The sequence below is a fragment of the Gouania willdenowi genome, chromosome 6 (assembly GCF_900634775.1).
Source record: "Gouania willdenowi chromosome 6, fGouWil2.1, whole genome shotgun sequence".
Lineage (NCBI taxonomy): Eukaryota > Metazoa > Chordata > Actinopteri > Blenniiformes > Gobiesocidae > Gouania > Gouania willdenowi.
In genome coordinates this window covers 28098807-28126660 of record NC_041049.1, presented here as the reverse complement: position 1 = coordinate 28126660, position 27854 = coordinate 28098807, and the positions used below count along the sequence as shown (strand labels likewise).

General features: G+C 41.9%; 1 protein-coding gene and 1 pseudogene across 9 annotated transcripts in view; both read right to left on the bottom strand.

Moving 5' to 3' along the window:
• The window catches only part of LOC114465112 (protein fantom-like), an 80425-nt gene that overhangs the window by 44538 nt on the left and 8033 nt on the right, over nt 1–27854 (bottom strand). For 7 of the 9 annotated variants that reach the window (XR_003674280.1, XM_028449902.1, XM_028449909.1 and 4 more), the window contains exon 1: nt 1245–1399. The exons of the other annotated variants lie outside the window; for them this stretch is intronic. Coding sequence is in view for 6 of the 7 variants with exons in the window: in XM_028449902.1 (XP_028305703.1) it covers nt 1245–1292 (48 nt within the window). In the remaining variant the exon portion in view is untranslated. Of the gene's footprint in view, nt 1–1244; nt 1400–27854 lie in introns of those variants that run through there. 9 annotated transcript variants of the gene reach the window in all.
• Nucleotides 2557–4820, bottom strand: LOC114465113 (glucose-6-phosphate isomerase-like; annotated as a pseudogene).

Here is a 27854-nt window from a genome sequence, read left to right as displayed (position 1 = left end):
TACCTTGGAGCAGTCCATCATCACTGCAAATTTTGAACAATTTACAAATAATAATGTGTCTCCTCTGTCTGAATACAATTGCTGTGTTTAGAAAAACAAAACGAAAAAAAACTATTCATCAGTGGTCACGGTGACAAAACAAAATGCTGTGAAAAAAAAGTGTCTAAATGTATCGATTCATGAACAGATCGCAGTCCATGTGATAATCGAATAGAATCTTGAGGTGCTTATAGATTCCCACTCCTAATACATGCGTTCGTGACACATCAGTGGTCTCAATTGAATAATATAGTTTATTAATAACTTGCTATTTTCACTTTAATAATTCGGTTTTATTTTACGTGAGCTCTGGAGTGAAAATCGCTCAGAATCTGAATGGACTTTGGTGTGAGAGTTTGTGCTGGTTTTCGGTCTGCAATGCAAGTTAAACAGTGAGTCACTCCATTCCAGAATCAGTGTGAGGACGAACTGCTCTGTTAAACACTAACATTCACTGTTTGTTACGATTCATGACACGCTTTAGCAGCAGTGGCTAATTCGTTAGCTCGGACTAATACTGGATCTAAATGTGACAAACGTGATACACGTTATTCCATAAAGTGGGTTATGTTCAAACTCTGAGTATGTTCAGGCTGAAATGAGGGAAACTCTGAGTATCTCATTCCTAAACGCTAGGTATGTTCTTCTCTGAGTATGTTACCATGGCAACATTGTCCGTGAACTAAGCCTGGTCGCTGGCAGGTTTTATCAAAGAACACTTTAATGAACCTTAACACATCTTCTCTGAAACACATTAGTAACATCACACACCACAGACGTGTTCACATCATTACTAATGTTATGTTGCTTTACTTTTTTTTTTTATGTGTGCGCAAACGGTAGTTTTCTTTCTAACATTGTAGATGTAGATCATTAAGTGAAAGTCACTGAGAGGTTGATCTGCATTAAAACATCTACTGACGTCTGTAGTAAAGTTCTATGAATACAAACCTGTGGATAATATAAAGGAGGAGATGATAATTTAAATGAATCCACTTTTAAGGCTCGATTGTTGTTTTATATTATTATACAGTTAAATCTGTAGATCACGGCTCATTCACGCAGTGAATTATGACGCTGCTCTTAGAAGAGATGGATTGCGGGTTCGCGTCCCACTTCAGTGTTTTTTTATGACATTTATGGAATACCCCTCAGAGGACTGAGGAGAACATGAGGGAACTCCTAACATATCACTTTGTGCTCACCTTCATCCGCATCAGGTTTTTGGAGAGTCTCACGGAGTCTCCCGCCATTGTTTACCAGTTCACTCACTATCGGTAAAGCTGAATCAAAAGCACACTATCAGCTAAAGGGTGACGTATTTTCATTGCCCTGTTCTTACACCTTTCAACGCATGCGCGTAGACTACCTCACTTCCGTCAAACGCAATCTTTACGACGACCATAGACAAATGTGTCTGGGCCATAGACATAATTTTTATTTATTTATTTATTTAGCATATGTACGAAACATTTAAATTCAACATTTACATTTAGATTTAATATTTAGATTCAGACTTAACATTTCGATTTAGATTAAGCATTTAGATATAAGATTAACCATTTAGACATGATATATAACATTTAGATTTAGATTTAACATTGAGATATAGATTTAACATTTAGATATAACATATACCATTTATATTTAAATATTTAGATTTATTGCTTTTTTTTACCTCTATATACGTGGTTAAATGTAAGAAAATGTGCTAAATATGAGAAAAGTGAGATAAATTATGAAAATGTGTTAGCTACAACTTTTATACTAATTGTATTTTTATTTATTTATTGTTATTTAAAAGGTTACCTCATTCAGATGTAGCCTACATACAAGTTCATAACAGGAACCATTCATTCATTCATTTTCAGACCCACTTATTCCTGTTCAGGGTCGCGGGGGTCTGCCAGTGCCAAACAACAGGAACCATGCACAATAATAAAATATTTATACATTTGTAAATATGTTGTAGGAACTACTCGCTGGTAAATAAAGCCCAATGAAATTCTAGAAAACCATAACCAGGAATAGATTTTTGCTGCCTGGTGGTAAAGATAGTAGCTCTAATAGCTACACAATGATAAACTTTGTGATATTACAGCCTGTGCAGGTAGTACGGGGCAGAATTTACTCTGCCTCCGAAATGTTTCCGGGTTTTAGTGTCTCCCTCAAGACTCAACTGTTCTGATTAGCGCAGCATAAATCTTATATTGGGCAGGGATGACTATACACGCTTCAGTTTATGTGGGTTTAATGATCCAAAACTCAGAAGAAACACTTGGAACACTTTCTTTATTTATCCTTCTCTACATCGGCAGTACCATCAACTCCACACTGTATTGTCATTGCACTAATGATGCACCCAACTGGTCCTTTTTTATTACATTTCCATTTACCCAACCAGACAGTTATCTATATATATTCTTGATTTATTCAATTAAATGTTCAACAAATTAACACTATTCAGTGTTAGTTTAAAATCTATGTCATATCAAAAACAGACAATCAAACTCGAGCCTTAGTGACAAATAACTTTTATTTTGAAGGACAAAGTGAGGGGTGGTTACAGTGATTTGCACATCTGGATATACTCAACAGTGATTGGCCCACAGCAAAGCAACACACAGGTTCTCTTCAGAACTATCACAACAGCAGGCAGTCAATCAGATGGCAGGATGGTGGTGAGGAAGTGGGACCTAGTTGAAGTTCTTCTTCAGGAAGTTAATGAGTCCGTTGGTCGATGAATCGTGAGAGGAAACCTCAGAGTTGTCGCTGAGCTCCGGTTCGATCCGTTTCCCCAGCTGCTTCCCCAGCTCCACCCTGAAAACAGTACCAGGAACTTTCAGTGACTTAGAACTACAGGCAGGGCCCAGGAACTAAAACTACCATACTGACAGGGAACTAGTCTCATGAATCAACATTTGGGAACCAAACTCACCCCCACTGGTCGTAACTGTTGATGTTCCACATCACTCCCTGGACAAAGATCTTGTGTTCGTACATGGCTGAAAGCAAAGACGCAGGCAATGAGCAGCAGGCATCTCCCAGTGCTCCCAGTACTCACCGATCAAAGCTCCCTATGAACGGGCTCAGCTTCTTGAACACGATTGAGTTACTGGGTTTGTTTCCCTGGAAAACCTTCAAAGACAAGTTGAATTTGGATGAGAATAAACTGAATCCAACCTGAGGCTAATTAAAGCCTTTCTTGTGTTTGATCTGCTTCAACAAAATGGATAATCTGGTTGAACTAAACCTGGTCTAAATAATGTTAAACAAAACTCTTATTAGTCTTGATGATCAAATAAATGTCATCTGGTAAAATTAAAGATGGTATGTAGTGAAAATGAAACCTAATTTGGTAATAATGATGTGGAAACAGTTAGGGATGAACAAATACTGATACTAGTATCAGGTATTGGTCTGCTACTGCACCAATGTACTCGTTAAAGTTCACTGATACCAGGAACCAATACTCATTGCAATCAATGGCTTTGAATGGTGGCTTGTCACCATTTCTGTTGTATGTTTTGAAATGTCAGATTAATTTCCATGTTTTAAATTATTTGTATTTAATACATAGCAGAAATAAAAAATGTATAAAAAACTGTCTTCCAATTCATTGCATTTTTCTTAACAATTTTTTATATTTGTGGTACAAGTATCGATATTGGGAATCGACAAGTACACATACCCATGTATTGGTATTGTATTGGTTTGGGAAAAATTTGTATCGGTCCCTAGGTGAAGTCATCCTGAATTGTTTTATCCTGGTTAATCTGAATTTGTTGTTTTCTCTAAAGATTAATCCTTATTAATATTAAAAGGGTTTCCAATTTAACTAGTTTTTAACTGTGATGAAGTAATCCTGAGGTGTATTTAATTAGATTTATTTAAATTTTAATTTATCTTTAATTCTGGTTAGATTAATCCTGACTTCTTACCTTGTGTGGGAGGAGCTTCTCCAAGGCTCCGCCCTCCATGCCAGCGGCCTGCAGCTCTTTCCGTGCCTCTTCAGCTGTTTTTCCTTTCATCAGCGCTTCGGCCTGAGCCAGGAAGTTAGCCACCAGAATCTGAGATAGAAAAGTCAAGATTAGATAAGACTGATTTTGATAATCACCACAGTCATAAATGTGTCCAATCATATGTACCCTGTGGTGGAGGTTGTCTCTGATTGGATGCTGAGATTGAGCAGGAATGAGGAAGTCAGCAGGAATCATACGAGTGCCTGAGAAAGAGGTTGGACGATCGTAAACAACAATAATAGTAAGGTAATTAATGATGGGGGTGGAGCTTATTCACCTTGGTTGATCAGCTGATAAAATGCATGCTGTCCATTGGTCCCTGGCTCGCCCCACACAATTGTTCCGGTGTGATAATTAACCTGAGAACCGTCTGCGCCAACAAACTTCCCATTAGACTCCATGTCCCCCTGAGACACAAATGTAGAAATGACCACGGCTGTGATGAATGACAATGATGCTAATGGCGTGCCTGGTGCTCACTGACATGCTGAAGTAGGCGGCGAAGCGGTGCATGTACTGGTCGTATGGGAGCAGAGCCACAGTTTCTGCTTTAAAGAAGTTAATGTACCAGATACCGAGCACGGCCAGCAGCACAGGGACGTTCTGCTGCAGAGGAGCGCTGCGGAAGTGCTCATCCTGAGAGACACACAGCATCAGCACGCAGGTTAATATATCATCCCGAGGCAGAGAGGGAGAGTGTGTGGGAACTTCATACCATCCAGTGAGCTCCAGACAGCAGCTGCTCAAAGTTCTCAAAGCCTGAAACACACAGACACAGAGCGCCCTCTGCTGGTCAGACAAAAAAGTATAGGCACAGGGCAGTGGTTCTTAAACTTCTTTGGTTATTCACCACTTTGACCAAATAACAAATAACACATTTTCAAATTTATTAAACTAACAGGGAACAAGAAACATTTTAAAATTTTAAGTAACCCCGCACCCCCACCTCTTCAGACATTTATTACACAGGGATCAAATTCTGAGCAGATAACCAGAGGATCAGCTCAAGGAGAATGTGTTGTTCCTTTGAGGAAAAGTTAATTTAGTCATTCTGCTTTTTCAGTCAAAGCTTCACAGGACTGGAATCAAATACCAGACCACATCAGACAACTTGGCACATACAATTCCTTTTCTCGGCAGATAAAAATATGGCTTCTTGACCACCAATTATGTTCACACTGGCAGCCTTTTATTAGTTTTTTTAAATTTAGATTTTTGTACATTGTTTTTTCTTGTGTTCACTATGGATTACCTATTTTGTTTGAACCGTGTTCCTGATGTAAAATACTGTGCAGAAGTTTTAGTCCTGGCTTGGTCCTTGTAATTATTATTTGTCATATTGTTCTCATTTGTCATGTTGTACTTCCTCTGTTTTTAATACCTTTTACATTTTAGGTAGCCTTTTAAAATCTGGCCAGGGCCACCAAATGAAAATTTAGGTTCTAATTCATAATATTTCGTGAGACATCTCACTCATAGAACCGAGGTTACGAGAGTAATCTAAAGTTGTTTACATAACCCAAGTTCTATGAGTAATATGAGTGAGATGTCTCACTATGGGATGGACACTTCCTGTAGTCCTCAGAAGCTCTTTCTTCAATCTGCCAAGCCCTGATTTGCTGTTAGAACCTGTCCATACGCCAGGGACATTCGTGCAATTGCTCATTCAAATAAGCACCTCTTCTCACTTGTTCGAGCAAAGAAGGATAGTCTGGTGAGACATCTTACTCATAGAACCGGGGCTATGTAAATAACGTAAAGTTCTATTTCATAATATTTTGTGAGCTGTCTCACGATGGGTTATGGCAGCTCCTGTATTGCAGACATGCTTATCAAGCGAACACCAGCCCGCAAGGCAGAGTCCGTTATACATCAGGACAGTAGAAGCGCCCGTGCCGCGCAATGGGCGGAAACGTCCAGCATGTAAACCCGGACAAATGTAAGGGGTGAGATCCAACTCACCGCTGCACAACTGTCCCGAACACACACTCCCCTGAACAAAGCCCAGGACATGGCAAGACCTTGACTCAAGTGCGCGCGCAGACCTTCAGGCTACCGCAGACCCTGACTCTTGTAAGCCACAGCAATGGCCTCCACAACCCAGTGTGACAAGCGTTGCTTAGCAACAGACTTCCCCTTGTGGGGATTAGCCCAGGAGACAAACAGTAGATCGGTCCTCCTGTGGCTCCTCGTCATGTCCATGTATATGCATAATGCATGGACTGGACACAACAAATGAGGCCGCAGCTCACCCTGTGAGGCAGGAAAGACCAAAAGGTCAATGGGAAATGAACCCACCACCTTCGGCACAAAGACCAGGTTGGGCTTCAAAAATCATTCTCGCATTGCCCAGAAAAAGCTCCACGCATGACAGGTGAAGCGAGAGTGCATGGATGTCACTCACCCGCTTAGCCGAAGCCATCGCTAGTAACACAGCCTTGTGATGAAGATCACATCTTCCTCATCCTCCCCTGACACATCAGGGGAGATAGCAGACAGTCCGAGCTAGGCATTGTAGACCTAGTTTGAGTTGTGTGCTGCCATGGTGTCCATAAAGCCCACCCGCCACTTCTCTCACTACGGCGCTGAACGTCGTGAGGAGGGAGGAAGGAAGGAGTCCTGCTCGGACAGGCTTGCTTGACGTGCCGTGTAAAACACCGCATGAGCCGGGAGAGTTGACAGCTAGCCGAGCTTTCAGCCCCAGACAGCTCGAGCAGACTCAGTGCTCGAAGAATATTTTTTTTTACATTTTTTTTGTTTTGTTTTTCCCCCACCACAGTTTTTGCAGATTTTTTTTGCGTTCCATCTTTGTGGGTTACCGTAGCACGATGTGAGCCAGCCCTCTCTTTGTTTACCCTTTGAATAGGCTATATATGTGCCACAGGCATGTTTAATTTTTCATTCGCACGATACGAAAGGAAGAGTTTATTTTTTTAATTGTAATGTTATGTTATAAATTATGTTATGTTATCTGATTTCTTAATCAGAAAATTGAAGCTACTGTGAAGTTGCTGTTGCACTTTTGCTTAAATCGGGGTTAAAGCTTGAAATTGTTGAATGACAGAGCCTCATTTACTTTTTATTTTGGGATTGCTTTATGCATTTTAACTCTTGAGGACAAGCTCAGCAATAAAGTTGCACTTTTGACAATATATCTGATGTCTGCAGTCATTTTTAAGTGCATTGAAAAATAATAGAATCGAAACTCAAATTTTTCTTTAAAAATCTGAGAATTTTTTTATTTTTATTTTCAAATTTAAAGCCAATTCTCTATAAGACTCAAACATAGTCGGGCGGACACCCACAAAACGGAGTCCGCGAGGAGTTTGCCAGGGCAATTAAATGCAAAGCTTAGATTTTACGACCCCAAAGATTTTTCTGCGTCGTTAGCGTCACACAAACACTGCAAGGCAGGTATTGACCCGCATTAAATGTAACACCAACCTGTATTTCACCTGTCTGGTGAAACAGGGCAGGAGAGATGAACACGAGCTTAAATGAGAGACTAGCAGACAAGTTACGACAGTAGCAACACCTTTAAAACATGCCCCAGAAGTACAAGGACTACAGAGAAGCGCTAAGAATCATGGGACATGTAGGATTTTAGAGAAAACTACTACGCGGCGGTGCACCCAAGTATGTAAGCTCTGAGGAAAATGGACAGTCTTGTGCACGGGGTCTGCCCGAGTATGTTTGAGCCTTTAGGGAAGACAAAAAAATGCAAAAATAATTGAACTAATGTATGGACATAAATTGCAGCAAGTTTGGTGAAAATAATACACATTAGGCCAAAGATACATATGTTTTGTTACAAAAAAGTTGAGCCGGAAGCCCACTGTGGCACAACTGTGCCAAAGTTTTCCACAAGTTTGGAAAGTGTGTAACTGTATTATGTCAGTCAAATTGATTCCAGTCATTGTTAGTCTGATCTTTGACCACTACGTGTTGCAATTTGGCTTAAAATATACAAATTTTCTGCTGTGCCATGCGTAATGCTATTTCTCGTTCCACTCTTTGATGTCCTTACGCATGGGTTTAATTCATCAATGCTATGGCCAATCAAAATGCTTGACACAGCATTGCAAAGCTCAAAACCTGTAAAAATACACTATGGGACAGGGCTTCAGCCCTGGCCAATCAGAACTGGAAGAGTGACCGGCCATTTTATGCACGAGCGCTATGCGCTGATTGGATGAATGGCTGGATATCTGGAATGGTGGTATCTATCTGACAACACAATTTGGATTTTTTAAAATATGGAGCTTATGTACACTGGAGCAACTTTTGAAAAGAAACAACAAAAGTAAGACACAATTTGTCACCATTGCCGACCTGTATATCAGTGGATTCAGCTTGGCCTGTAGTTTCACGCAGGCTCTTATTATAGAGCTCTGTGTTTATTTTGTCACTCACAGCAGTGGAAAAAGGCAGTTTGCCGAGTTGTTAACTTTTCCCTCTTTGAACATAATGGCCTGGTGTGTGTGCTGTGGTCTTTTGTTCTGAATGTGGGTTGGCTACAGTTGTAGCTGAGTTTCTTAGGCTTACAGAGAGGTGTAGAATGTGTGATTTCATTCAATCGTAACAACATTTAGACCCGTCAGAGTCACAAAAGTTGGAGCTATCTCCGCCAGCGCGTCCGGTGGGGCTCAAGACGTTAAGACAGAAACTGCAACGTTCTAAACCAGCTGTAGCTGTTTGATGCTTTTTGGGGGTATTCTGTTAGAAGACCATTACAATAGTCCAGTCTGCTGGAAATAAAATCATGGAGCAGCTTCTACTGATTTAATCTGACTACTGAATGTCAGATTTTGGTCAATGAAAACACCAAAGTTTGGGACTTGGTCTTTAGCTTTTAATGATCAAGACTCAAGATACTTGCTGACAGCAGTCCTCTTTTCCCTGTAACCAAAGACTATCACCTCCATCTTGTCACAATTTAGTTTGCTGAAGTCCTACCTTTCAGATTGGCTTCCATCAGGTCCTCGTGTTTTTCCAGAAGCTCAGAGAGTTCGATAAAGGCCATGCCCACCTCTTCACAATCTCTGTCCTGCTGCTCATCAGGAGGAGGTTCACTGACCACCGTAAAGACAACCCTGTTTAATCACATTATCATCATCATCAGCCTCATCGTCATCACCATCATCGTATCCCCATCATCAATATGATCACCATCACTAACCACATGAACATAACCCTGTTTATTCACATTAATAACTTTAAGTTTATCACGTGTTGGTCATGTGACTCTCACCTGCTGGAGGTGGGGTCATTTCCCAGCAGAGCTTTTCTCAGCAGAGCTCGCTGTGCAGAGTTTTCTTCAGTGTCAACAAGAATGGCTGTGAATGGACAGATGCAGACAGAGGATATACAGTAATTCATAGTAAAACATGTCCTTGTAGAGGTAACAATTAGTGGATGTACTTTCATTCATTCACAACTTGTCTGATGATTACTGCTGTGATTCTATAGCCAGTGCTGCTACGCTACGTTGTGTAGTTACCCTTGCTGTAGTTTGGCTGTACTCGTATAGTTACTGTCACTACACGATCCATACTGAAAACACAATCCGTTCTGAGCATGTGAGTGGAGCAGTTCACTTCCTTCACATTTAAACAATGAAGATTCTGCGACGTCACATACCATGATTTTGAATGTAAAACTACATAAGACGTATGTATGATATTGTGGTATTGTAGTATATATGTATATATGTAACTGTTTTTGTAGTATGTTGTTTAATGTAAAAAAAAAAAAAAAAAAAAACTAGGAAAAGAACCAACCGTCCGTGTACCAGCAGGTATGAAGTAATACTTTAAATACTTAGATACTAAAATAATAACAATATAATAATAATAAAAATGTTTATACATAATATATAAATACAAAATTAAAAGTTAGGAAAAAACAAAATTAAAAGTACATATTAGGTTCTGTAGCAATGGATTCAGGTTGATCTTTTTTTTCTCCTCTATTATTTTCCTCCCTTTTTCTTTATTGATCATTTTTGTGATGCAGCTTTCAGACAAAATCAGACCCAATCGGTTGCACAAAACTCCTACTTTCAAAAACTTGCATCTCTTCTATTTAGTGAAAATCGGTCTTCATCCCCACAATTTCAATCACTCATTTCACTGAACGTTAATTTTTCCAAGAAGACACTTCACTTAAATACATATCTGCAGGCTAACAGAACATCTAGATTTTTTTCAATTATTTTCATTTATGAAAATATACAAAAACTGATGAAAACGCAATACACAACATTGACAATTAAAAACCAAACAGAAAAAAACCTAAAACTAAAATAAATCAGATGTCACTCAAAACACAAGTTTCCAATAATTTCGGAAATCTTGGCAGCAGGTTTAGAATATGCAAACTTAATACTATTTAAAAAATATTTTTAAACTTTTTTATTTTAAATATTGCCAAAATTAAAATAGAGTTGTACAAAAAATCTGTACTTTTATCCTTGATTTTAAACCAAACTTAATGTAGCCAAACTCATGTAATGGAAAATCAAAATCCACAATAAGGTTGTCTTTTGATGAATTTAAGGCTACTGAGCAGATTCAGACGCATTTGGGTTTCCATACGAATTGCATAGTGACTGTTGACTGTCACCATGGTGACAGTGTGCATGATCAGTAACTTCCATAAAATAGGTCGACAAGATGTAGACGTGTTTTGCATACGTGCAGAACTGATCGAGTTTCCAGAACAGATCGTGTCGTGACAATTACCCTTGCTGTAATTGTGTAGTTACCCTTGCTGTAATTGTGTAGTTACCCTTGCTGTAATTGTGTAGTTACCCTTGCTGTAATTGTGTAGTAACCCTTGCTGTAGTTGTGTAGTTACCCTTGCTGTAATTGTGTAGTTACCCTTGCTGTAGTTGTGTAGTTACCCTTGCTGTAGTTGTGTAGTTACCCTTGCTGTAATTGTGTAGTTACCCTTGCAGTAATTGTGTAGTTACCCTTGCTGTAATTGTGTAGTTACCCTTGCTGTAGTTGTGTAGTTACCCTTGCTGTAGTTGTAGTGTGCTCTGCAGTCGGGGGCAGGTTTGGGCAGAGAGAGTGGAGTCTCCACCATTTGAAGACCGAGGAAAGAAAACTCCATGAACATATTAACAACGTTGGGATCCAAACTGACTGAAGAGTTTGCCCTCAGGGACAGACACAAGATGTCTAACCTCAGAGACGGCTGAAAAACAGACGGAGTGAGTTTTCAGTTAGGGATGCAGCTAACGATTATTTCAATAGTCGAGTATTCTATCAATTATTCTGGTGATTAATCGAGTAATCGGATACAATTTTTTAAATTTCATTAAATTACTTTAACTTAATTTAATAGTAATACAAATAAAAGAAGTCAGTTAAATGAACAACCAATTAAATTCCTCTTAGATAAACATTTTTATTGGCAGACTTAACATAACTGCAGTGGTAGCTGCTTCTTAAAGACAGAAATGAGTGCATTTGGATTGGATTAAAAATGGAGATCATCTTCTGGAATCCTTCATCCTTCACCATAGACAGTGGGCACGTCTATGACGATCATGTTCAGAATGCCGTCTGTGAACTCAGCAGCTTGCACAGTTGAACATGATGGAGCCCTCTGTACGAAGCTGTCCAAAGTACCACTGCGATTTACTGCAAAAAAAATAGTAGTAGAAGAGTATAATTATGTTTATTATTGATTGATTACTCGGCCTAAAGTAATGCCTAATGTACATAATATGGTGTGATCTACAAATGATGACCTTACTCTCTGCAATACAATAAAAATGAATAAATCCAATATATAGTCATTAATATAATAAATGTAAACAAATAAATAACAGACAATGACCAGATCTGCCAACCTCTGGTGTGTGTGAGAAAGACAAAAAGAATATGTGGCACAATCATAATAACGTGAATGAAGCTTAAAGTAACTAATATTTTATTTTCAGCTATGTGTATGTTCTTTACATGCTGTAATCTACACTAGCAATCACTGACCTAAATGAAATACTTTAGTGAACGTGACATTAACATTGGGCGTACCTGTTGGGTCCGTTCGTCAGGCTCGATGCATACAGAGGATGCTTTCGACTTGGGTGGTGTAGCACTGAAGAAGTGCTGTTATGGAAACCTAACTGTCTTGCAGTACACGCATTGTACTGTGTTTTGATTTAGTTTATAATGGTCCCACACTTTCGACAGTTTACGTTGTTTTCTTTGCTCTCCCTGTGGCTTGCTGCCTTCGGTCTCAGTCTTCATTTTACATTACGTGCTGTGCAAGGACGTGACGTCATCAAAAGCAGAAGTGGCTTTAACGAAGCATCAAGTCAGAGAATTTTCCCACAACGCATTTTAGTAATGGAATTACTTGAATAACTTGAGGAATCGTTTCAGCCCTAGGCTGCGTCTGAGTAGTCCCTCCCATCCTCTTTCCTATACACTGTTCCTTCACCCCCGAAAGATTTTAAGTGGTTGTCATGTTAAAAAGTGTTCCAAGTTCTTTTTAAGCTCAGGAAGAGGCTCAATGCTTCCTTTATAACCTCCTTAGGCCTAGGAAACAATGATGCATCCTTTACCAAAAGAGATGAGATAATGCTGACCCACCCAATTTCTTGCGGCGACAACATTTAAAGGGACACGCACACCCGAGCGCTCACGGAAACTCACAATGACTGACAAAGGACGGAGATCATCTAAGTTACCAATGCAATATGCCTTGAACAAATTTAAATGATCTAAATCTCATATTTTAAGATATGCAGCCATATTATCAGATTGTAACAGATAAAACAGACACTCTGTTGTTCAAGAAAAAGGGATCAGAAACATTTTTAGCCACATTGTTTTAGTCCACATAATTCATATTTCTGAGTGGAAGGTGAGTGTGAGCAACCAATGTGACGTTCATTTAGTTTCACTTTTGTTCCTTTGAAGCCTGGTAGCCTCTTTTCCTTTGATTTACATTCAAACCTTGTGATTTTTTAGATTACATCCACGGAAAGTGTTATAAATGTGCTTTTAGTAGTTCATTTTCAGAAATTTGGAGAGGGGTCCAGCTGCAGCTCCTCCATGCTCAGCTCTGGAAGCTAGCCCTCCATATATGGGCTCCTGCACAGCAGCTCTTCTCCTAAAAGTGGCAGTAATGAACATTTTGGGTGCCAAATGCCGTTAACAACCAAAGAAGAAGAAGCAGCTACTCTTGTTCTATTGTCGGATCCGCTGCATTATTGAGAACACATGGTAGGTTAAGAGTTTTTTACGTAAATAGATCAATAACATTATTAATTCTTGACACTTGCAGTGTTCAGACTGACTATTACTCAGTCCTAAACTGTGGCTGTAGTGACCTTAGGTCATTGATCCCCATTGCTGTATGACTGTACAATAAAACAGTCTGGGGCATTGTAATAAATATGTAAATATATCTCCTTGCCCGACCGGTAAACATGTATATAATCTGTATCCTTTATACCTTTATATTATTTTTTATATTTATATTTTTCTAATTATATTTCATTTTATATATAGCTTCTATTATTTTATTGCACAAGTTTTCTGGGTTTTTTTGGGGGGTTTTCTGTGCGTTGCCTAATTTTGTCTTTTTTTACTGTACTTTATCTGATGTGAGCAGCCATGACAGTGGATCAATAAAACTATCTCTACTGTATCTATCTATTTATTATTAGTTTCTTCAGATGATCTGTTGACGTAAAATACAATAATTACACTAGCACGAAAACATTTTTTATATTTAAAAGGCCAAGCTAACGTGGCTTAGTCTTTTTCAAATAGATGAAATGAAAAAGCTTTCTATTATTTGTCATGACATTGAATTTAGTAGCAAGGGTTAATTTTGATACCATTAGATTGTAAGAACAGTCATAATCGAGTGCGTATTTATAATAACGGTTTCACAGTTTACCCTGGGAAATATAAAAATCTGTAATTTGATTTATTGTTGCATTTGTGTGTCCATTAAAAAAGGATGGCATGGTTGGTCTCATGGTGGTCACCACCAGGTCGTCATCAATGATGACCTGGTGAAGAAAGTATCATCCTTCAGGCTCCTGGGTGTTCACATCCAGGAGGAGCTCTCCTGGGCCACCACCAGACCCATCTTCTCTGACCCCTCCCACTCTGCTCTCTTCAGAAGGAGATACAGATCAATCAAAGCTCCACCTCCAGAATGACAGTTTGTATCCCTGGGCCATCAGAACCCTGAACAAAAAATAACCTTTTTCCTCCCATGACTCAAACTACATGTGCAATAATGCATGGTTGTACAATGACAATAAAAGCTTCTATTTTAAAGGGGAGTTTGTTCTCCACTGTAGCTGATGCTTGTTTATGTGGAATTGTTGTTTTTTCTTAATTTTATATTTTGTTATGAGCACTATGATGTGACTTTTTCTTTTAGATGGCTTTTAATAAATAAAGTTGAATTAAAATTAAATTAAATAAAGACACAAAACAGATGTCTTCCTTATGTTACATCGTGTTTACAGCCCATTGTATTTGTTTAATAATGTTTTGTGTTGATCTTACAAAACTTCATTTTTTTTGACATTACTAAATATTGCCTTTTGTTAACCAATTATTTGTGTCTTTAGTTAGCAAATTATCATCCATATGACTTGCTTATAACTTAAACAATACTGGTTTTATACTTCTTTGGAACAAAATCGTAGAAGGTTTTTTGTAACATTCACTGTTTGTGCTCACCAAGGTAAGTTTTAGTGGTTCAAATATAAATGTATTTGTATCTGGCATTGTATACTTAATAGGTAAATAACAGGGTACTTTCCTTTTTTTCTTCTCGCGCAAAGTTACTGGAATACTGTGCATACAGCTGCCGTCGCTAGTAGCTCCGTGACCGTGGTAGGTCGGAGCAGCGTGCATTCGCCCTCCAGGAGCTGCGATGGTGAGTGTTTGGGTAGCGGTAGCTTCACCCATTAGCAACCTCTGTTGGCACAGGCCGCGTTAGCGCCGCCTCCCCCCAGCATATGGTTTGTGTTTGGTCCCGACGACACACGCTGACAATTTAAGTAGCCGCTTATTCGGCAGATCAACGGTTGTCTTTATAAAAATAAAAGAGATGGTTGTTGAAGGCTGCATTACCTGTGTTGAAATCAGTGACTTCTTAGTCAAGGTACGATGGATGGCTCACATATCTGCACATCTTGTGGGGTTTCTTTACAGCCAGAGGATGGCCACGACCTATGCCCCACATGCCTTGGCCCTGAGCACCTGGGGGAGGCGCTGTCAGGCAATCCCTGCATGAACTGCAGCTGCTTGCCTTGGGCGGCCAGGGTTGCCAGGTTGGCGGGGGTGGAAGGCTCAGTAGCCGTAGTCAACCTCCCCCCAGGCCAGCCACCTCCGACCCGTCAGACACGCTCCAAGAGGCGGGCAGAGGCTGCGGCAGCTGCCCCCTCCAGGAAGAGAACGAAGTCTGACCATAGTGGGTTATCATCTAAAGTTGAGCAGCTGTCTGCTGAATTGGCTCAGATGAGATCCCTGCTGGCCGACAGCCAGCCGGTTATTCCCCTGGTGGCTGATGCGGCACTCTCTCCCCCAATGCCAACGCTGCTGCCCGAGGAGGATACACTCTCTTTGGCTGCTTCGGCTAGCCATTTCTGTGATTATGGGGAGAATTTGGATGTTGGATCCCAGGTGTCTGAGCAGGGCTCCCACTCCTCGGATCACAGTTTGGGGGGCGAGGTGGAAGACAACTCCAACTCTCAGCCTCACTACAGGAGGGCGGTGTACATGCCGATGCAGTCACCTTCTGTGATGCCTCATTGGAGGCTTTTGGGCTCATGTCCAGAGAGCTTGGGCGAATAATGTCCATCTTAGTCCAAGCTCGTCGTCAGGTTTGGCTGTCTCAGTCAAACTTAACGGAGGCAGCCAGGAGAATGCTGCGCAGCCTCCCGGTCGAACCAGGGGAGATATTTGGCCCAGCAGCCGAGGAAGCGCTGGAACGGACCATCCAGGCGGGACAGACCAGGCAGCAGCTTGCCGGGCTTAGCCGGATGCCTCCTCCTGATAGACCCCTGGCCGGCAGGCTGAGGGGCCCCCCGGTGGTTTTTCGTAGCCACATGCTCGCGACAACTCACTTCACTGGTCGTCATGATGCCCAGCGTCCCGCACGGAGACCAGTCCGGGATTTTTGGGGCTCTGCTCGCCTGCCACCCAGACAATTTCGAGCTCCAGAGCCATTCCGCCCTCCCACTAGGGCCCCGAGGGGCCGGGGGGGCAGAGATTGAGGCTTTGGGGCCGGCGGTCGGACTTTTTCCGCATCAGCAGCTCCAAAAGTGGGCTACTCATGCTTCAGACCCGTGGGTGGTCGCCACCCTAACCTACAGGTACAAACTTCAATTCCGCCGTCGTCCCCCCACATCCGGCCGGGTCAGAATGACATCCATCAGCGACCCGGCGAAGGCACTTGCATTAGACCAGGAGCTGTCTGCCCTCCTGGCCAAGGGCGCCATCGAGCCTGTAGACCCTGGGTCAGGTCACCGGGGGTTCTATTCAACGTACTTTTTAGTGACAAAAAAAACTGGCGGATTCCGCCCAATCCTAGACCTCAGAGGGTTGAACAAATTTCTGAAGGTCATACCTTTTCACATGCTGACCACAGCAGATGTCCTCAGAACAGTGGCTCATGGGGACTGGTTCACATCAATAGACCTCAAGGACGTGTACTTTCACGTCCCAATTGCTCAGCAACACAGGCAGTTTCTGCGCTTCGCATACTGAGGTCGCCGCTGGCAGTTCAGGGTGCTGCCCTTCGGCCTCTCTCTCTCCCCAAGGGTCTTCACAAGGTGTGTGTCTGTGGCCCTAGCACCTCTACAGTCTCAGGACTTGAAGGTTCTCCCATACCTGGACGACTGGCTGATCTGTGCTCCATCCCGGGTCCAGGCGTCACAAGACACAGAGCGTCTCCTGTCCCATGTGCCTCGACTTGGACTCAAGGTGAATGTGGAAAAAAGTTGCCTAGTGCCATCCCGGGTCACAACTTTCATTTGGGTTTTAATGAACAGTGTAACTATGACGGCAAAACCCTCCCCCCACCGTGTGGACGGTATTTTTCGCCAGCTCGCCTTATTCACGGAGGGCCGCTGGCTGAACTATGTTTCTTTACTCCGTCTTTTGGGCAAGCTAACGTCAGTCTCGGGGGTAGTTCCTCTGGGCTTGCTGTCGCTGCGCCCGCTGCAGAGGTGGCTGAACAGTTTTCACTTGAATGCCAAGCGGCACAGGAGCAGGAGGCTCAAGGTCTCACAACAGTGTCTTTGCGCCCTGGCTCCGTGGACGGACAGGGCTTACTTGCTCAGAGGCGTTCCTATAGGCTCCGTTCCATCTCGCAGGGAGGCCGTTACCACAGACGCATGCCCTTCGGGATGGGGTGCGGTGTGGCAGAGCAGGACGGCCCAGGGGCGTTGGCCTGTGGAAGACCAAGGTGCATGCATCAATGTGTTGGAGCTGCGTGCGGTTCACCGAGCTCTTGAGCACTTCTTGCCGCATCTGAGGGACAAGCATGTCCTTGTGCGGTCAGACAACATGTCTACAGTGTATCACATCAACCATCAGGGCGGTACCAAGTCTGCACGGCTGCTGGAAGTGGCAAGGGAGCTCCTCACATGGGCAGCCCCCCGCTTGATCAGTATACGAGCAATGCCGGGAGAGCAGAACCACTTGGCGGACTTCCTCTCCTGTCGGAAACCTCCGTCAGGGGAGTGGCACCTCCACCCGGAGGTAACGAACATTATATGGAGCATATTCGGCAGGGCAGAGGTGGACCTCTTTGATTCGGAGCAGTCGACCCACTGCCCTCTGTGGTTCTCCTTAGCCGAGACAACCAGTCCTCTCGGCCAGGACGCATTGGCTCATCCTTGGCAGGATGGCCTCCTGTATGCCTTCCCTTTGTTTCCTCTGATTCAGCTGGTACTCCACAGGGTCCTTCAGGAGGGCCACAGGATCCCGCTTGTAGCTCCCTTCTGGCCAGGAAGGAGCTGGTTCCCGCTGCTGCGCAGCCTCTGTCACGGCGCACCGTGGCGCCTTCCCGACAAGAGGGATCTCCTGTCCCAACTGGCCGGGCGGATTTGGCACCCCAATCCGCAACTCCTTCAACTGTGCGTTTGGCCACTGGGGGGCTCGAGACGCTCCTGAGCGTCTGTGCCGACCCAGTTAGATATACTATAATGAATGCAAGAGCGCCGTCTACTCGCCTCCAGTATGAGAACAGATGGAAACTGTTTTCCAACTGGTGTACAAGGCGGGAGGTGGACCCTGTGCACTGCCCTGTGCCAGCTATTCTGGACTTTCTCCAGTCCCTTCTGGACAAAGGGCTTTCTCATTCTACTCTGAAAGTCTATGTCGCAGCAATATCTTGCAGACATGTAATGGTCGACAATGGCACGATTGGTAGCCACAAGCTGGTGTCCATTTTTTTGAGAGGAGCTTGGAGGTTGCATCCTCCGAGAACCACAAGGACTCCAGCATGGGATCTTCCCCTGGTGCTGGAGGCATTGCGCCTTCCACCGTTTGAGCCCTTGGCATGAGCAGCGCTGAAGTGGGTTACCCTTAAGACTGCGTTCCTTCTGGCCATTTCCTCCGCAAAGCGTGTCGGTGAGCTGCACGCCCTGTCAATCAGCGACACATGTCTGAGGTGGAATTCGGACGGCTCGGGAGTCACTCTGTGGCCGAACACAGCTTTTCTCCCTAAAGTGCTGTCTCGCGCTCACCTCAACCAGCCCATTCGGCTGGCACAGTTCAACCCTTCTTCCGTGGAGCCAGAGGTTCAGTCTGACCTGTTGTGCCCAGTGCGCGCCCTGGAAGCCTACATTGCAGCTACTGTAGGTTTTCGGGGGTCTGATCAGCTCTTTCTTTGTTATGGTGGCCCTAACAGGGGTGGTGCTGTCTCCAAGCAGCGCCTGCCCAACTGGATTGTCGATGTGATTGCCCATGCATATCGGGCAAGTAACCGTCTCATCCCATCTGGTGTGCGGTGCCACTCTACCAGGAGTGTTGCTACGTCATGGGCTGCCCTGAGGGGAGTGCCCCTGGAAGACATCTGTGCTGCGGGCTCATGGGCGTCGCCAGGCACTTTCTCCAGATTATACAGGGTGAATGTAGCCACACCCCATCCATTGGCTGTGGTCCTTCGGCCAGAGTCCTCTGACCCTACACACTGAAGGGTGGTAAGCAGGATTCTTCGTGACTTTTCTGGTATAAGTCATTCATTGCTTAAAGCACCGCCTCTGGCGGTCAGCAGGGATGAAATAGAACGAAGAGTTACGAATGTAACTATGGTTCTTTGAATCCTGAATGACCGCCAGAGCTCTTTGTCACTCAGAACCCTCGTGTGCTCGCGAGAAGATTCTGTAGGAAAGTACCCTGGAGTGATACTGGAAGATATAAACTTCCTCTGGGTCATCCAGGGGTCACGGGTGACATTGTTGGTATACATACTCGCACTGCGCGAAGGGGAATATTCAGTGCTTAAAGCACCGCCTCTGGCGGTCATTCGGGATTCATAGAACCATAGTTACATTCGTAACTCTTCGATTTATAATTTATATAGAAAAAACTATATTCCTTGAGGTCTAATTTCACTAGATCTGAGCTATAAGCGGTGCTTTTACTTAAACTAGTACAGTGCCCGTCAGAAGTATGTATTCATACAAGACTAGCGCCTTGCATGGCAGTCCTGTCCCACTGGTGTGTGAATGTGAGAGTGATCGGGTGAATGAGCTGATATGTAAAGCGCTTTGAGACTGCTTCAGTGTGGTGATAAAGCACTATATAAAATCAAGTCCATTTACCATTTACCATATAGTGGGCGCTTAAGTAGAGTTGTCAATTATGTGCATAATAATAACAACATACTCTGTAGCATTATAAAGGGGTATATTTGCAGGTGCAAAGTAAAACAGTGTGCAATTTCCCTGGTTTAATTCTATGAGTCATGCGCATGATGAATGTGTTGGGTTTTTTATATTTTTTTGTTTGGTGTATTTTTCTGTAATGTATGATTTTTTGGAGTCATTATGTGTATTTTTGTATCTTTCTGTTGTCTTTTTGTGCATTTTTTGTATATTTATTGTTTTTTGTTGCCATTGTAGTGTGATTCTGGAGTCATTTTGTGTTTTTTTGGTGTAGTTTTGTGCATTTCTGCTGTCATTTTAGTGTATTTTTTGTATAAATATTTAATTTTGTGTACATTGATTCATTTTCATATTTTTGTTGTCATTTGGAGTACATTTCTGTAATATATGTTTTTTGGAGTCACTGTGTTTTTGGAGCCTTATCTATATTTTTGTGCATTTCTGTTGTCGTTTTGTGTACTTCCTGTATACGGTAAATATTGTTTAGTTTTTTGTTTTACGTCATTTGTGCATTTTATGTATTATTGTTTTTTGTTGCCTTAAGTAGTGTGATTCTGGAGTCATTTTGTGTCCTTTTTAGTTTAGTTTTTTGCATTTCTGTTGTCTTGTGTATTTTTTTGTATAAATATTTAGTTTTGTGTATTTTGAGTGGTTTTCATATGTTTGTTGTTTGTGTATTTTTCCGTAATGTATGTTTATGGAGTAATTAAGAGTGTTTCCGGAGCCTTTTTGTATTTTTTTATGCTTTCTGTGGTCATTTTGTGTACTTTTTGTATAAATATTGTTTAGTTTTTTGTTTTATTTTACTCATTTAGTATATTTTTTTATTATAAATACTGTGTGTGTGTGGTTGTTAAGAGAGACAAAAAATAAACATTTTGCAACACTCAAGTCGCAACTCTCTCTAAACGGCTGAGTTTAGTATTCAGCCGTGTGTGTGTGTTTACAATGTAGCTGCTAGCATCTTTTTTTGCACATAGAATAATATAAGAAGAAACACTCAGTGTTGTGCAGAACAAACAATAATCAAAGTCGAGCCGTGTTGTGGACCCATCCGCTCACAAAAATGTTACATTCCTCTGTCTGAAGAAGCAGAATGTTTGTGATATGGTCGGCTAATGACCCACAGTCATGAAGACGAAGGAGAAAGTGAAGTCCGTGACCCGAGATTTAAAGGAAGTTTGGAATCTCGGGAATAATATTAAATAACCATTAAATATGAACTTAAATGACTTTTGGCGCTACAAAACAGTTTTTAATATTGACCTTTTTTTTTTTTATCTCATACAACTGCGACGTCATGAACCCGAAACCAGAAGTAGCACGCTCAAAACCGCGTTCATTACCGAGGGAGCCGTAATTATAAAATTAACGTTTTGATTGTTTTGCTACACCAAATTACTCCAAAATAACAAATGTACACACTTGGGGTATTTGAAAGCCGTTGACTAAGTTTCAGGTTGAACTCACATTGTATTATAGATGGATGCATTATCAAGCCATGTGATTCTGCTTTTGGTTAATTATTTCTAGTGTACTGTTAATGCAGAAGTGCATAAATTATGAGTACATGAGACACCATCCTAGTAAAACCTTCAAATTGCATTTTTTTTCCTAAATAACAGAATACATAAAACATCAACACAAATTTTGATGTATATATATATATATATATATACTATACATAACTGTGACAGTTATCATGAAACGGACTTAATGAAATATTTTACCTTCATGTGTTGTACTTAAAGTTTTAAGGTATTCACAATGCTATGAATCTTTAAACATTGAATTTATCCTACATTTATCCCCGTTTTAAGGTAAAAGAAAAAAAAAAAAACAAGTTGTGATAGGACTGCAGTACCAATAAAACGATTGTCTCGAGAGGAAATCCAAACGATCGAAATCATTCACGGAAATGCTGATCAATTTATATGTTGTTGATGAGATGCATTATACTTTGTTTTTTCAATGTAACACTGCTGAGGAATCCAGTTAACAAAGGTATTAAAAAACAGAGAAACCTTCCGGAAATGCCGAGCCAACATGGCTATGCAATCGGTTTTATTTTGTATTTTTTTCTTCATTTACTGATTTCCGGAGCTGAGCGTGGAGTTTCTGCAGCTGGACCCTCTTGGAAATTTGTAGTTTTTTCACCACGGCAGATGTCAATAACAGATGCCTTTCCCTATCTCCTCTCCTAACACCTTTCCTTAACCCCGTGATGTCATCCACAGGGTAATGGAAAAGTGGATAGGAAAGCAGATAGGAGGGATGCAGCCATAGTGTCAGTGAGCGTCAGTGCGTGTACTGACCTTCCTCACTGAGGACGAGTGAACAATCAGTCATCACTGTCATATTGAAATGAAACTTCCGAGCCATCATCTATAGACAGAGAGAGAGGTCAGTTAGAGGACAGACAGCCACACACACAGACAGACACAGACACAGACACAGATACATACCATGTTCCTCAGTGAACTGGAGGGTGTCTGTTAACAGTTCACCTGTAGACACACAAGACACTTCTTCATCCTCTTCTTCATGCTCCTCTTCATCAGTAGCCTGAGGACAAACAGAGCCAATCAGTGACTGGTGATTGATAAACTTCCAACATCCATTACTTTACACACACCAAAGTTACTGACTGATATAACCAGGACAAAATACCTCTTTCTCTGCTGCTTCCACAAATGAGACTTTTTTAGCTCCTCCTCTTTTCTTCTCCATCATAACAGCCTAACACACAGGCGCAAACACACGCACACACACAACTCATTAAGCACAATAGTTGTAATGTACATTCATCAAATCATTTTCTGATGTGTTTGTGATGTGTTTATGATGACAACAATAAAATAGTAATAGTCTTTAAACATGTGACTACCACATTCGTATGTTCTCACCATTGTAGAATCGTCAGTTTTGGAAGACGAAACATTGATAAGAAGGTTCTCCTTGATTTGTCGGTTCTCCTGCTTCTGTTGCTTTTCCTGGCTCTGTTGTTTCTCCTGGATGTGGTTGAGAACCTCCTCTGTGTTCTTGTCAGGAGTATTGAAATTCTGATTCCATCTAATGGTGACCTGAATGTGACCGACACCTTCACCAGAGGCATTGAGGAGCGGGAACAAACCTGGAGAACAGAACCATCAGTCTCTCAACAAAACCAATCAGAACCTCATCAGATCCTCATCAGAAGCTCACCTTCCACGCTGAGGTTCTGGAGCAGCGGCTGCAAAGACACTTGGGCTTTTCCCATGTACTGATTCATCCTCTCCCCATTGCAGTCAAACACGTAGAACTGCAGCAGTTCAGATTCCAGGTATAACCGCAGGTCTGAATCCATGTGGACTGGGTAGGACTGCGTGTCTTGGAAGAGGATGAAGCTAGATTCCTTGGAGGTGGTGGTGGAATAGTCGGGGAAGGTGAAGAACTTATAAACGACGTGAGGAATGATGGGTCGTGAGGAAACCAACTCAAGACCTGAGCAGCTCTCAACATTGACTAGGATGAGCTGTAAGCACACACAGATGAGGAGGAACAGTAAACAAACACACATAAATAAGCATCGGATCAGAAAACTCTTCATGTTGATGGTGGAGCAGTGGGTTGGTAATGGTGAGACATGGTAAGTTCTCCTGTGGTGCTCAGAGGTGAACCAGAATGCACTCTCTGAGTGGACATGAATTTAGCAATTAGTGCAAAGTTTATGAAACTATTCATCAAAACACTACAAGTCTAATATATTACTGTTTGTGCTGTTTAATTGTGACTTAGGCCTACTGTATTGTACTTACAGGTGTAAAAACACACTCACGTGTACCGATGTGTGATCTCATACATTTAACCCACCAGGCCTGAAATGGTTAAAACTAACACAATAGTAGACTAACCTGGGATTGTTGGCTGGAGGTGGAGCCTAAGCTCTCTGTGATGATGTCATGAATGGGAATCTTCATCCTCAGGCAGTAATTCAACGAGCCTATGAAGCCACAGTCCTCACCTACACCTGACAAGAGAACAAAGACCCATTGAAACTGGACTCCCACACACCACCCACAGCTTACAGAAGACTTGTGGGGGAGGCTGCTGGAGCAGTTAAGACACGCCCAGTTATTCTCTAACAGCAGCACCATCAGTTAGTCAATAGGTGCTAGTTTTTATAGGCGGTGATGGTTAGTGACAAAAGATGCATCCAAAACATCATCGGCCTCCATTCTCAGCCAATAGCAAAATTCAATTGTAGTTGCTGGGTTTCAAACCATATAGGGCAATCACTCAGTCCACAAAATATAACAAATTTAAATACTGTCAAGAGTTGGACAAGAACCAAGACAACTAATTTGTTCCCAAATCTATTTGTTTTCAGCAGAAAAACAGCTGTTTTGGTGTTTAATTACAAGGTATACAGGATAAATGAGTCACCAGGCCAATAGGAGAATACTAATTATCTTTATCGGGCTGATAGTCACAGTGTATTCCTCTACTCACCAACCAATGGTGTGCTGCCCCTCAACGGTGCGTCCTGCTCCATCAGTGCTACCAGAGGAATGCTGGCTTGAGCAATTGTCTTCCAGGTCAGTCCCTGATTGTGGTGTAGCTCTACCGTCAGCTGCTCCGCCCTCAAGTACTGCAGCAGCTGCTCATCCACACGCACCACGTACCGCGACGTGAAGTCATACAAAGGATTCGTGCCCACCACCATGGGCGTGGAGTGCAGCCCGAACAGGTAGAAGGCATAGGTGCAGAAGGTGGAGGGCTCATCCTCACCCAACACCTGTAGGATGGATGGAGACAGAGACGCGCTTTCCAGCTGCAGCTCTAGCAAGTTCTCTCCACGCTCCAACTGCACAGACCCATCAGAATCTCTGTCATCAGCACCGCAGTCAGGTCCAAGGGCAGAGCATTTAGAGCCATACATGTCTTTGAGTTGCGCTAGAAGAGAACAACAAAGTCTCTGTGTCAGTAAGTCAACATGGACCTCATTTATCAACCGTTCCTACATTCAGATCTGTGCGTATGAGGTACATTCGACCATATCCATGTGTTGAGGCAAAATTAATATATCATATATTCGCATGTGATTCTGTGTGCCTGCAGGTCAATGCTCCATATCAACTGCAACACTCCCTGCCTGCCTGAGTCATGAAGTTAGGGTCACAGAGCAGATAACGCATACGCACAGGCTAGATGGAACCGGATCTCAAGGTTACACAGGCATAGCTAAAATTGATAAGACAGACACACAGACAAACACAGACACACACACACACAAGATAGCAAATCCTCGCCCTCACTCCTCCCCTCCTCACTCATTTTCCTCCTCATCCTCTTTCTCTGTGAGCTATAAAATATGTGATTATGAACACAGAACAAGAGAACACAGAAGGAAGCAACACTTCCAGGGGGGCGTAAATGAACCTCGGGCGACAATGCGAGACAATTCTTGGGACACTGCACCATTTTGGACTCAGAAACATTAAGGGTATATTTTTCTGTTTCCTTTTCTTTCTCTCAATGCAATACAATTTTTGATTTTCAATGAGCTGCAACAACTAGTCTCTAAACATTTTGTAATAAATATATATTTTTTTAATAAAGGGTCATCTTCCTTTTTATCCACCAACATTTACCTTCTTTCTTTCACCCCAGCACACTGTGCACACAGTAAAAGCTGAAACGCATAGTTATGTGCACACCAAGGGGGTCAGGGCTGTTACTCACTGCGGAGCGTTCTCATGCCCCCCGTAGTTTTCCTAATTCCCCCTACTTTAAATACTGTCTGGCCCCAACTCCGGTTCAAGTAACTAATTATCAATGTACCCAAGTAAATAAGTAAAGGTAATTAGGAAAGTATTCATGCAACTCATCATTTATGTGCTTAAAACCACACCGCAGACCTTGTGACCTAAATAGTTGACGCATATGAGTTATTCTAAATGACTCCTCAGGCCAATAGACAAAGCTTGACAGGATCAATGCTCCGAGGAGGGGTGCCCTCTTGAAATAAGAAGACGGACCATCGTTGGCAAGGTCATGTGACCTGGAGAACATTTCACTTCACGGCAGTCACGTGACCACAGGCTGTGATATAATCATGGAGCTAAGGCTTGTGCTACTATTTTTGGTGCTTTTTGGTGACTCCATCACTTTATCACCCTACTGACCAGGGAACAGTGTGTGTGTTTACAGCACTCATCAGAATCAGAATTCCTTTATTAATCCATCATATAAACCATCATAGACAGCTCTGCCTTTACGGTTTAAATAATCAATTTATGGAGTTACTAAAAGATGAGTTCACTCAGAATGTAGACTTATTCAAGAAGTTACCGCTTTAATTTTGCCCTGATAATTGAGGAAGTGTAGTACAGCCCTCTGCTGCAGCAGTCTGCACTTAGTGTTGGGCATCGTTTGGATTTTAACGATTCTGATTCTCAATTTCGATTCCTGTTCTAAATGATTCTCGATTCCGATTCTTTGAGTTGTGCAGGTCAACAGGCCACAAATGTCATAAGAAAATTTTTACATTTGAAAAAGCCTGTATAGGGGCCATTTTTATTAATTCAATTATTTGATACAGTTTAATTTGGTTGCTGTACTGTAACTAGGGTATTCAATTACAAAGGTCCTCAACTGTAACTGTAAAACTGAAACTTGCTAAAATAAGAATACAAACAAGTCTAGGTAAATGTGAAACAAAATTAAACAAATTCAAGCCCTGGAACAGTCATGTGACAAATTAATCAACAGTTCTTGTTGAGAAAGTTTATCATTATTCTGGATACAGTGGAAACAGAAACTATAAAAAAGAGTTATAATATAAATCTGTTTATATTTTAGGGAAGATGTTATATACATGAATGTAATTGAAGTCTAAAGCCACAAAAATGCACCACGTTATAAAGAAAATGGACTAATACAAGACCTCTTTACATGGAGTAAAAGACAAAAGAGCAGTAGAAACTTTGGACATTTTTGAATCCTTAAATCTGTTGATTAAAGTAAAAGTACCCCAAATATTTTTTTTTATGCACATATGTAAATTTGACCATAAATAATGTATATGTTTTAAATAAACAAGTAAATGTGTGAATTGTATATATTGTAATAGTTGTATGACATGCACATATCAATAAAAATATAAAAGAGACGGCAGCAGCAGAGGACTGTCACACATTTCCTCATTTAGCGGGGCAAAATTAAAGCTGTTAACTTCTGGAATAAGGCTACATTCTGAGTGAACTCATCCTTTAGTAACTCCCTAAGTTGATCATTTAAACTGCTCTCTCTCTCTCCCCTGTTAGCCTATGGTCAGCAGCGCCGCAGGCACACACACACACACAGACTGCAGTTGCTACAATCGCGTTCTGAACACACGCCTTATGCAAACCCTGCGTAAACAAACAGAGCAAGCCACGGAAACAAACTAGTGCGGGCATTTAGGAATCAAAAAAACAAATCCAAATTCAAACATTTTTGCGACAGTGCTGTTGCGCTTGTGGCCACTAGGGGTGCTAGACCTATAACTTTTCACATCAAGCACCCCTAGTGGCCAAAAGTTACTTGGTGTTGCTTTAAGTATTAAAGTAATTAAGTATGTGAGTAATGAAATGAGCAAATAATTACTTGAGTAAGCAATTATGAAATGTATCATGTTAGAATGTAAGTAATTAATAAAGAATCATCTGATTCTGACTGCTGTGTGTGTTGGTGTGGTATTAATTAGTGATGGATTACTCACCCTGCAGAGATCTGATTTTGGCTTCTCTGCTCTCCAGCAGATGACGTTGTTTCTCCAGCTTCTCTTCACTCTGAGCTTTGATGGATTTCATCTGATGAAACAATCCTTCCAGCTCCGCCTTACACACACACACACACAGCACCCTCATTAATAATTGTTACTC